The sequence below is a fragment of the Numida meleagris genome, chromosome Z (genome assembly GCF_002078875.1).
Source record: "Numida meleagris isolate 19003 breed g44 Domestic line chromosome Z, NumMel1.0, whole genome shotgun sequence".
Taxonomy (NCBI): Eukaryota; Metazoa; Chordata; class Aves; order Galliformes; family Numididae; genus Numida; species Numida meleagris.
This window is the reverse complement of record NC_034438.1, coordinates 37,586,919-37,599,706: the sequence shown is the minus strand read 5'-3', so window position 1 is coordinate 37,599,706 and position 12,788 is coordinate 37,586,919. Positions and strand designations below refer to the sequence as shown.

At 37.9% G+C, this 12,788-nt stretch overlaps 1 protein-coding gene across 3 annotated transcripts in view; it reads right to left on the bottom strand.

Moving 5' to 3' along the window:
• The window catches only part of PCSK5 (proprotein convertase subtilisin/kexin type 5), a 261,474-nt gene that overhangs the window by 150,487 nt on the left and 98,199 nt on the right, over positions 1-12,788 (bottom strand). For all 3 annotated transcript variants that reach the window (XM_021380737.1, XM_021380739.1, XM_021380738.1), the window contains 2 exons: positions 7,991-8,079; positions 2,851-3,023 (listed from right to left, as the gene is read on the bottom strand). In XM_021380737.1, the coding sequence (XP_021236412.1) occupies positions 2,851-3,023; positions 7,991-8,079 (262 nt within the window). The remainder of the gene's footprint in view (positions 1-2,850; positions 3,024-7,990; positions 8,080-12,788) is intronic.

Here is a 12,788-nt window from a genome sequence, read left to right as displayed (position 1 = left end):
AGTTCAACAAGGCCAAGTGCAAAGTGCTGCACCTGGGTCAGGGCAATCACAGACACAAATACAGGCTGAGCACTGAGTGGATGGGCAGCAGCCCTGAGGAGCAGAACTTGGGGGTACTGGAGGATGAAAAACTGAACAGGAGCCAGCAGTATGCACTTACAGCTCAGAAAGACAATAATATCCTCGGCTGCCTCAGAAGAGGTGTGGCCAGCACGGCAATGGAGGTGATAGTAGCCCCTTGCTTGGCCCTCACAAGGCCCCACTTGGAGAACTATGTCCAGCACAAGACTTGGACCTGCTAGCGCAGTTCCAGAAAAGGGCCATGTAGATGATCAGAGGGCTGGAGCATCTCTCCTTTGAAAACAGGTTGACAAGTTGTTCAGCCAGGAGAAGAGATGGCTCTGGGGAGATGTTATAGCAGCCTTCCACTATCTGACAGGGGCCTATAGAAAAGCTGGAGAGGGACTCTTCGACAGAGAGTGTAGTGATAACAACTTTAAACTAAAAAAGAGTAGGTTTATATCAGATTATGCTGGAATAAATTCTTCACTCAAAGGGTGGTGAGGCACTGGAACAGTTTGCCCAGAGAATCTGTGGATGCCCCATCCCTGAAGGCATTCAAGGCCAGGTTGGATGGGGTTTTGGACAACCTGGTCTCATGGAAGGTGTTCCTGTCCATTAGCAGGGAGGGCTGGAACTAGATGGTCTTTAAGGTCTCTTCCAACCCAAACTATTCAATCAGTGAACCATGAATAGAATAGAACCATGAATAGAACCATGCTTCTATTCAGCGCTGAATGAGCAACTTTGGGCAGAAAAAAAAGTTAATAAAATGAAATAGAAGCAAAGCCATAAAAAAAACAATAATTTGACTTGTATCTAAAAGGATTTCTACTATTTCCTAGAAAAACAAAACAAAACAGGAAAGCCCTACATAAGAATTTTAAAATGAAATAGTACGTTTCCACTATATACTTGTACCTATAAAAATATAGGACAATGTGCTAGTAAAATGATCCACAGGGTATTCTCTCAAACAGTAATAACAATGAGACAACGATGCTATTAGGCAAGTTTCCTGCTCTTTACAAATTAATCTACAGTTCTCACTTACACTGGATTTATCTGGAGTTGAAATTTCAATGAGGAAATGGTTGAGTCCTCTGGGTACAGAAATTTGGGTTAAACTTTCCATGGTTGCCTTACCTTCATAAAATATATTTAAACACATGTCTGTTTAGACATAAAACTTCTTTTGCTTATTGTGCTTGAACAATTCAACAATATATTTCCTCAATTTTCCCCTGCATCCTGCTACAGTTTCTTTAGTCTCCCTTCATTACTTCACTGTTTTTCTTCTCAGTGGTCATTGTCAAACAGTAATAAGCTGCAACTGAGTGATAGGGAGAAATGACATTCCAGCTGAAAGGAGGATTGATGATGTGCGGGAAGTAGTAATGGAGAGGTATTTGGACTTCTCACATTCTTGTTATATTGTTCTAAGAGCATTTCAATAACTCTTCTGATAATGATTATGAAATACCACGGAGCCCTCTGGGGACAGACTCTATCAGTGTCCTTAAATGTATTTAACTGCTAACTCCCTAAGATTTCTTGCAAAGTCAAGTACTTGCTTGAATATTTTGCTTTACTAGGCTTTATACAGTGCATACAGTACTAGTAAAAGCGTAAGTATGCAGCTCCATATGGGTCACCATATAACCTAATGTGGTTGTATGGTGTTGCATGGTTAATAAAGTATTCATGGCACTGAGATTTATGAGAGATATTTTTAATATTATGTATCACAGGAAGCACTCTGTCCCTGTCATCAGTTTAGTGTTTCAGTAATTTCTCTTCATAGTTTACCTGCTAGGTAACTGAGCGTGTATTATTCACATTTGGAGCAGGAGAGGGCAGGGGACTTGGCATATCTGTCAAAACTTCTTGCAAACTTAAATAATAGCTACACTTCCCAATCTTGCTGCAAAGAGTTAGCAAGTTCCATTAACCATGTTCCAGTTCCACCTTGATCCAACGGTTTCAGGCTCTTCAAACAAATGTTTCCCAGATACTAGAGTTACTTACTCACCTTTAAAATAGCGAGTCTACTGCTACATTCATAGTAATGTTCAAAGCTTTAAAATAGTTTCCATCTAGTCCTATATAGTGAGCACTGGAGGAATTATCTGTTTGATACTTGCTTATTACAGAAAATTGAAAAGGTCTTAAATTTATGGTATATATATTTAGGGATAGGGATATAGAGGTGTTTGGGATTTTGAAAACCGAGAACTGTATCACTGTAATACTACAAACTTGTAGAGAAATGTATACATAAGTTATAAAATGAGTGTAAGTTCTCTGAGACCAGACACAAACTCTGGCCCCCAACGTGCTGTTAAAAAAATCAAAATTCCATTTAGAAATCAAGCAAAACAAAGCAACAAAAGAAAAGCAGAAGGGAAAACAAAAGCTTTTGCTTTAAAACTTAATTGCAATTTAGACTCCACGACTTAGCACTGCTGTGAAAAGTAGCTTTTTTCAGTTTCTCTTTTTTTTTTCTTGCAGAATTACATTATTACCTCAGGGTAGTTTTAAAGGACACAGAAGATGATGTATTTCAGCTGACAATGAATACAGCTAGTTGATATGTCAGGAAGTACTGACAGTCAGGTCACTACACAATGAAACTGTATTTTTAGATGTGTGTAAAATAAGCTTTTTTTCTTTCCTTTAGAATCCTCCTTTCCTTTCCCCCATGCTGACCTCTTGTACATACCAGGAATATGTACCCTTCTGCTTTCACATAATAACAGATCCAGGAGATAGACTTTGATATCAACCTACCATTCGGATGCCATTCTCAAAGGCCTGACGTGCTAGAGAAGCAGGTCCGTCTACAGTTTTACCATCATCATCAGGCCCCCAGCTAGCACTGTAGATGTGGATGTGCTGGGGATTAAGGCTCAGAGACTTTGCTTCTACCATGTCTGTGACATCTCCATCCAGCATCCGTACACCTTCAGGATGAAAGATACAATCAACAGGACAACCAAACACAAAAAGCTTCTTTTTCTTTTTTTCAGAGATAATGGGTGTGTGGGACATTGGATTAAGTTTTCTAATGAGGAAAACAAAATCTCTTTGCATATGTGTTTCTCCAACAACAAAAATATTTCCATATGAAAAAATACTGAAAGGGAGTAGTATTATGGTCTTCAAGTTTTGAAAATGGTCTTCAAGTCATTTAGCGACTGTATAACCATTTAACTTTAACAACAAACTTCTATGCTGACAAAAACTTAGAAAATAACTTGAATGTTGAAATGTTTGTATATGTCATTTGAAGACAGTATAATCTTCTCTTTCTCCTTCTATACTGCAATGAAACTGCAGCACTTAATTGAAGACGTTCGAAGACATAAATATGCTGACAAATATAAGAACAGGATATCCACTGACAGGTACACATGAATATTCCTTCACTGTATCAGATGGCAAAGAAAAAGGTGAGGAGAAAACTTGTATATACAAACAGGTAACCATATAGAGCAGCATGGTGACTACAGGAAGCCACTAATAAATACTGTATATGTCACATTGTTCTACCTGAAACTAGAATACTGTGAACATCCTCCTGTGTGAAGAGGCTTTTGTACAGTACAATCTGAAATTTTTGTCCTAAAAAAATCTTTTCACATGGGTTTTGACAAGTCAATGTGCCAGCATTTCTGAAGTAAATGGTATCATGACTTTAAGATCACTAGACTAAGTAAGGTAAGTTTAATTTTGGAAATTGAAAAGATCCTTCAAGTTTTTCTTTTGACTAAGATTTTGATTGAAGTTAAATTCTGACTGAGAAAACCACTAATACCAGTTTTAACCTACACAGGGAAGAGGACCTTCATACAGTTAGTGATGTTTTATCAAAGGGATATTAAATATTACATCATAATTAGAGTGTAACTGTACAGAGTAATGATCACTTCCACAATTAACTAGTTTGAAGCTTTTTCCCCTTTAAAGGTCCGCTTCTATTTATAAGCCAGATTTACATATTTTAATTACAGACACATTCCACTTTGCTCATGAGTTCAGACTGCAGTAACTTGAGTGTTTACAAAGACTTTGACTTTCAATTAACAAAAAAGTACAGGGGCTGCTTTGTTGACAGAGGGTCTTTTTTTTTCTTCATTCTAATTGACTCAAAAATGGAAAGTGATCATATTTCTACGTTCACACAAAAGCTGCCTATGTTTCGTGAGATAATAAACTTGTCCAAACAGTGATCTCACTATGAACTTTACTTTATAAAAAAGCCATTAAAACAACTTTGGGAATCTCAGGTTTTATTTTAATACCTAAGCACAATCTTAGAAAACTAATGATGAGTGGAAGCTATGTTCTCAGTTCTTTCAAGCATGTTAGAATATATTTCATTCAAAATAAAGAGACAACAAAAGGTACGCTGCATTTGAAAGATGGAAGATAAAGCTTCCCTTTACGTTTCTGTGACTGTGGAACAAACCTAAGTCATACAGCATTTACCCAGTGAACAATAACTCCAGATGCTGCCATGGCATCTAAGTAATTCACAATGGGTTTTTTTAGTTGATGGTGAAATGGCCAAATCTAAAGCAAGATGGACAAGGCTGTGCCTTAGGTGCATCTCTGTTCTGACAACCATTGGCAGACATGCTTCAAATGTAACTTTGATCAAGGATGTCTCAGTGGCTATTTAAAATATCACAATAACAACAAAAAAAGCACAGAACAACTCTTTCCTTTCTTTCCCTCTCTCCTTCTTTTTTTTCTTTTTCTTTTTTTTTTTTTCAAATGTCTGGAGGAGTTAATTTTGCCGATCACAGAACGTCCAAACTACATTTGGCATGTGGTGATAGCACAACAAAAGCTGCTCAGAAGGCAATTAGCAGACTGTGTTTCCAGACTGTTCCACCTAAGACTTTGGAGCTCTGTAAACTTTTTCCAGTATCTACAGTAAGTGCCAAAATGTAAGTGGCATTTTAGTCAGCACAAACTTTCAGCAAATCACAGAAAACATACAAAACTAAGCTGAAAGAAGGTTTTCTTTTAAAATGTTTGTCTTTAATCAGCATCTGACTTAAGCTTAAAGAAACAGCTGAACTAATTCCTCGTCAGCTGAAGACAATCTACATCTGTTGTGCCATAACTCAGTGTAACTGTTTTCCTGTCCGGACTCCAGCCCAGCCAAGTAACTAAGCACCCAAATCCCTGCAGATGCTTTGCAACTTCCAGAACCAGTCTGCAACTTCATAACCATCCCTTCTTATGAAAAGTCTTACAAGCTCTGTAGGTGGTAACTTTCCATATATGACTTCCATGGAGGGTCACACGTTAAAGAAACTACCCTTTTTTTGCATGGCATTGTGTTTTAATGAAAGGGGTCTGTAGCTGAGCTAAGCACAAACTACAGGAATACTGCATAATTTTTTTTACAAGAGACATCCCACAAGCTATAAAGGTCCAGACTGCATTTTTACTCAGATTTTTGTATCTGCAGATTAAGTCTGGACTCAAACTATTGTAGGAGAAGGCTTGGACTTCTTGAAGACCTTGTGGTTAGAGGTCCTTAAATACGTGAAAATGAGTCACAGAGTACAAACATATTTAGAAGGAAAGAGAGCACTACTGGTGGATTTACTTGTTAACAACCTTCCATCACAACAATCACTAATTGGATTTGCCCAGTTGACTGTTTTTGATGGAATATTGATGGGAAGGATTTATTTTTCCTTTTGCTTTATTTCCATACTATCCCTTATGTGTACAGAGCTACAGCAACTCCTGCTTTGATTTAAAGTAAAGAATATTCATCTTGGCAGAGCAAATTCAACACCACCGTTGGCAGGTGTTCCTCTTTGTAAGAAAACTGTAACTGCTTTACCTTCACTCTAGTTTCTTCTCCAAAAAGGCCAAAGGAGGGTCTTTAAATCCGTGGGAAATAAGTGAGCTGAATACTAGTTCAGCATAATATGATTCAACATTTTTACACTCCATCTGGCCTGTGGAGGGGGAACGCAACCGCTGTATATTCACATGTGTAGCTTATGGCTTTTTTGAGTGAAGGGAGGGAGGCATGCCAAATACAGGTCAGCAGCAAAATTCCTATGTATGAGCACCTAGTAGAAGGAAAAAAAACAACCCCCCTTCCCAGCATCTTGGAGCTCTCTTTGGTCTCTGACTTTCTGCAGATTATCTGTTGAGGTCCTATTTTCAAATACCAATGATGTTGAAAGGTGGTACATTATCACTCTGTCACTCTTGTATTTTCCAGCTTTCCTTAAATAATGATGATGGTGATGGTCCAGCAGAATTATTGTGCTGAACAGAGAGGATAATTATTTTACTTGAACTAGAACAGTGAAAATTCTTGAAAGCTGTTATACTCTCAATACAAAATAAATAAACACATTATGCAAAATGCACACGTATGCTACCTTTGCTTTTAACATAAATCTTGTCCATACCATGACCACATGAATCAGTTTTCATACTATATATATTTAGAAAAAACTGTGATTCTGCTAATATGCCTGTTGTTTGTTTGTTTTCAAAAATATTGTGACTGCGGATTCCTTATTTCTTAATAAGAATCTATTAAGAAGCCATTGTTAATAACAAAGAGCTTCCCAAGCATATGCCCAGGCTTTTACACATCATGTTAACATACAACTGACAAATGAAAATTTAATTCCAGAAGTCACTTTTTATTTATATCATTGCACTAACTCTCTTCAAATGCTGGTTTGAAACAGTAAATTTGTTCATAGCTGCTGGTACGTGATCAAATGCCCTGCCCACATGAGACAATCTGTTCATCTGCCACAAGCTCACTTGGCCAGCCCAAATTTTTTCAAGCCTTCTGACACGGGAGCTTAGTGCAGGCAGGCTCTTTGCCTGAAGTCAAATTGTTTATCTGCATTACTCTCATCTTATGATGGATCAGATATTGTCTATCCTCTTGAAGCTAGTAGGAAAACAGGACGGTCTCTCTGCTTTGGCTAATTTGAAATGTAGTTGTATTCACATTTGATTTGGATCAAACTTGTACTGATCCAGCAGGGAAAAGATACAGTACTGTTAATTATGGAAACAGCCCTAGCCCTGGCTACTCATATTTTTTAACCATCTTCTATGATATATATGTGTAAACATATTTCTGTTTTCATAGATAGGCTCCATTTTAGAACAAAAAACCAACAGCTAATGAATTTGAGCTATAGGTATTTTACTGAACGCCAATTTATCAATCCCATAATTCCATCAAAAATGGAACAGGGTAAAACTTCAAGTGAAGCATTAAAATAGGGCACAGGCAGGCTACAGCCTAGAAGACATGTAGTTGACATCTTTACAGTCATTTCTAAGACCAACTGCCAAAAGTCTCAAGCTGCTTTTGGTTAAGAACCAATAGAAATCACCTGGAGCCTCTAGGCTGAACAGAGCAAAGAAGCATTATTGAATATCATACTTTGGGCAATAATCTGATCACATCTAGGGACTAAAAGATACTCTTCAATCACAGCCAAACAACACAACAAAGTTTTAAGTTTTCACAGTGTTTTCTTTGAGATCAATATGCAAGGCAATATTCCTAATGTTTACATTTACTTCTGATTTCTCCAAGCCCATTACTTACAGCTTCGGATCTGTGAGAAAACACGGATGATCTAGTTCTGGGTTTTGTGTTTGCACTGAATGTCTCACTTTCTATGTTACCGTGTTTACTGAGAGGCACTGTTCCCGGGAGCACTGGAGAAGTGTCACCACAGACAAACTCCTTCAGTACCGGTCTTCAATCATCACTCTACTACTGAGATTTCATTGTTAACACAGCTATTACCCATATAAGTCTCTTCCTCTTGTTGAGAAAGATGAGATTGTAGCATTTAGCACAAATGTCTCTTTGGTTTCTTTTTTTGTGGTGGGAGACTGTTTCACATACCTCCAATCTTGGCATTAAAGGCGATTCCCACTGTGCAGTGTGAGTTGTTTGCAGTGGCTGCCACTTCTCCAGCACAACGGGTTCCATGCCTAGAGTCAGACAAACATTTTTTCAAGTAAGCATAGACTGTTGGCATTCACAGGCATCGGCTTTGCTCATCCTCAGGTGCTAAAGGCACAACGATCCACAGAGTCCTGCACTATTTAGTGCCCCATAGTATCTTATACCCACATTGCCATATTCCTTTGAACGCATTTTAACATCAAATTCACAATTAACTTAACCCATTCATGGCTGGCTTCCTAGCTACTGGAAACACACGTAACAAAGACATACAAAGATGATATATGATCCCAGCAACAGAAGGAAGACTTGGGCACCAATTCTTGATTTTGAAGCAATTCCTAGGTTATACACAGAATTGTTGTCCTGTAGTCTCCCATAATGTCCTCATGTTGCTAGCATGCACATCTCCACTCAGTGAGTACCCTAGGCCGACACAAGACATGCCACATTTCCCATGAAGATGAGACTGTGCCAATGCTTGCAGTGCTGTTCAAGGCATGCCTAAGACTGGCTGTAAGCCAGGTATAATCAAGGCTGCCGTACAGGCATGTCATAGTCATGTCTTGGGCTAACCCCACAAGCCTGTTGCCTTTCCAGGAGCAGAAAAAACAGCTGGAGTATACTTCCACATCAGCAGTATGCCCTGTGCCTGGGATTTGGGCTGCAAATGTATGATCTTGAGAAGCAGCTGAAAGGGAATGCAAAACCTCCAGTAGCTGCTTAAATTCTTCCATGCAGCGCAAGGTCAGAATAGGATGCTTCATCTAGCCCTGATCCATGCCCTCTACAGCTGTGATCCATATGATTACTATGGTAGGAAAGCTGTCCCTGCTTCCTGTGATTTTTGTCTGCAATACAAGCTTCCCAGGGTGATTTCCATCAGTAAATTTTGCCCTCATCCCTGTGCAGCTAAGCAGCGACATTGCAGACATGTGACATAACTAACAAGGAGCAGACAGGGAAATTCAGATTGTTGCTGTAGAGAGTTGATATGGAGTTTCAGTCCAGAAAGGAAAAGCGATGGGGAGTTGATGAGATGAAGATAGAAAGATGATGTAGGGCTTGGGTAGCCACAAAGAAAGAACTTAAAAATTGAAGGCTAAAAGTAGATAACAACATGGCAAGCACTTTAGGTGAGGTCAGTTGTGTACACAAGCACTCTTCCGCTGGTGACGGGCAACAGACCGCTTACATAGACATCTGGAGAGCATGGGTGTTTTTGAACTAAGGTTGACACCCACATTACAACAAGAATCACAGTTGCTTTCTCTTGGTACAACTTGTTTTGGGTAGAGTCACTCCTTATTTCCATGTTATTAGTCTAATTTTTTCCCCTTAACCTTCCGAGATGCTTTGATGAGAAACACTACAACAACATGTAATGTAAAACACCACCACCAACATGACTAGGAAAAAAGAGAGGAAAAAAACAAGCAATAAAAGTGATTGGTACTAACCTGTTAGAATTTTGAATGAGACAATTAAATTTATCAGGTAAGTTAGATATATGTTCTATGAAAAAGTATAATCTTTACTAACAAAACCAAAGTGATAATCTGGATGCTGATGAATTCTAAAATTGTATTAATGTTTCACAGTTGTATGTACAGCTTCTTGAATCACTTCCTATTAATCTGCTCACAGTTCATCATTTAGTCACCAAACTTGATCAGAGATTTTGTCAAGACTTTTTAAAGTTTATTTTTCATATGAAGCTGAATTTTCAATCCAAATTTTCTTAATTTGAATAAAGCTAGTCTTGTTGAAATTGATTGAGCAATATCTTATCTGATTATTGAATTATTCTCCAGAGCCTGAGGTATATCATTCAGAAATCACAAAGCACAGATTACTATAGTCTTTAAAATGTAATATACCTGAATGACACCCCACTGCATGTATTTCACTAATAAACCACTGCTCGCATGGTGAAATGCATACGGATGAAGTGCAGCTTCCCAGAGGGAGGCTGTGTTGGTGAGAAACCACTCCTGGGTACAAAGCTTACAAAGAGCATGAGATTGGAGGGAACAACGTTTTTCAGCAGAGAAAGGGGACAGATAAAATCCACACCTGGAAGACTGAGGCTGCCTCAAGAAGAAAGGAAGAAATATCTCCAGTTTCCCTGGAGTTCACAGCACCTAAGCACAATCAAATGGTTAGGGTTCCACCAGATAACCAAGCAGACCCCAAAGTCAATGTTATGTTTATAGACGGCAAACAGAGACGATGTGTGCAGAGGGGTTGCAGAACACGCATCAACTTTCAGTAACATGGGATTAAATGCAACCTGAAACTGTACCCCAAATTCTAGCTGAAATGGAAGTAGCTGCAGTGCTAGATGTACTTTTAGTATCAGTAAGAAAAAGCCACAAGTGGCACGGAAGTATGATAACATGTACTCATTGAATTAAAGAACAGTATGAATTTTCATGTGAATTGCAGATAGAAAAAAAAGCCTATTCTGGAGAGAAGTAGATCTTTGGAAAGTTTTGTGATATGCAAGTTAAATTAACTTTGCTGAATATTTCACTAGTCTTCATGCACTGGAAAATCCTTTTTATCATCTTTAGTGCAGTAATGTTATAAATTTATTTTCTTAGCAGATTTTTATGTTAGACCCTAGCTTCTCTGCCAAGATTATTGCTAATTGCACTCCACATTTATATGGGAAATGACAAAATTAAAAGTTGTTTTATTCATTTCAAGGTCATATGCATAAAATTGCACATCTCACAATCAACTTCCCACTGAGAGAATCAATCATATATGCAACTCAATTTGTTTTAATATGTTATCTTTTATGGGTCCTATAAGTAATATTTCAATTATGTTGCGAAAGGAAAGACTTTGTAAAATCTTGCATATAAAACATTATGTTCATTCTACACTGCATTTAATTTTCTCTTCCTAGATTTTGCTTGGGTCTACAGTTCGGAACAGACTCTGAATCCTGCAAGTGAAATTAGAAAAGCCACCTCATTAATCACTACAATGACTACTAACTAGATAAACAAATATGATGAAACTGATGCTTGAGATTGATTAGGTTTGCTTTTGAGCTATGAGAACTTTCATGGAAAATGAAATCCCCAAAATTTCAAATTACAGTTCATGGAGACAGCATATTATAGGACTTAGCCACTAACAGGAAGTAAAACACCTAAGGTGCTTTCAAACTAACATTTTTTGTGAATGTATATATTTCAACACACAACAATTTCCTATATTGGTGGGATACTTGCATCACAAACAACTTGTTTAAAAAAGTTGCCGAAGTTGTAGAACGAAGCATGACTGCCTTTCTACAAAGGCCTATCATGATAATCTTCAAGGGTCAATGCTTCATTTCACTGGATCCCTTGCCAGCATATACGGGTGGGAAATAAGTTCCCAGGCTACTAACCAGCACTTTGAAGAGACACTCAGCTAAAAGGTTTAGCACTTGTCCTTTGTGTTCATGTCAGTGTGATGCAGAATCACAGAACAGAAACATGAAAGAATGTTTCGCTATGGGACATTCTGCCCATCTACAAATGTGTCCTCTACCTGAAGTCTGAAAGAAAGAAAAGGAATGGAAAGAAGAAAAGCTTTCTTTTGTTATGATTCATAAGGAAAGATACAAAAAAAATTGCCATTCATAGTGATATTCAAGGATTTGGGCTCAAGAGGCTACCAGGTAAAAGAAAGATGTCACACCCGTTATCTTCAAAATGCTTGTACTTAAACACTTACAGAATTGGCTCACACTTTCTACCATAAAAGTTATTTCTCATATGACTCTGTTTAACTACTTCAGCTAATTTTTCCATTCAGACAACTATGCAAACCTTTTTCAGAAATGTATTTAGTTTCATTTTTGTCTATGTGATAGACAGAATGCAAAAAAAAAAAAAAAAAAGAAAGAAAATGCAATTCAGACTGATTTTCATCTCACTTTATAAAGTTCATCAGTCTGTCCCTAACAACAAGCCAGTAAGTTGTCAAACGACCTACATTAGGAGACCTTAGTAAAGATGAATTCTCTGCCTTACGATGCCCTCACTATTAGAGGGAGAAATTGAAACAAACTGCCAAAGAAATATGCCCCTGTGAATAAGCTGTATGCCACTTTAAGTGTGTAGGAACAGTGCTTGAGCACTTGGACAGTAAAGGATCTTTTGATGGCTCCCTAAGAATAAGATAAGCAAGAGAAATGAAAGAGCTGCACACTATTCTGTTATACAAGGTGACTTTTTTCAGTAATAGATTTTACTAGGTTTTCTCTAGGACAGGAAGAGGTCAATATTTCAGGCAAGGGATGGAAAGAAAACACGTGCATGTTCTATGATTAACTATCCCTCTCCATAACAGCAACATACAATTTAAACACATGACATCTATCTTTCAATTATCAGTTTTGATTTTACTTTCAGAAGAGGAGGAAGGTATAAGGTACCAGGTAAGACTTAATTGATTCACAGCTCGCCTCTGGAAGTTTAGAGTGAGGAAATATTCAGTTAAGGAGGACAGATGCCAGTATTTTGAAAATCCCTTTCCATGTAAATTGGCTCTGCATTTCAGAGTCTCCATCTCTGACAACTATTCACTGAACCCAACAAACACTCTGAACATGCATTTCTTTGCCGTATTTTATTCTTTGGAGCTCACCAAGTATTTTGGAACACAAAAAGCTCAGGGGACTGGAGGATTTAAAACTCTCCAGCTTTTCATGATACTAACATTACAGCAC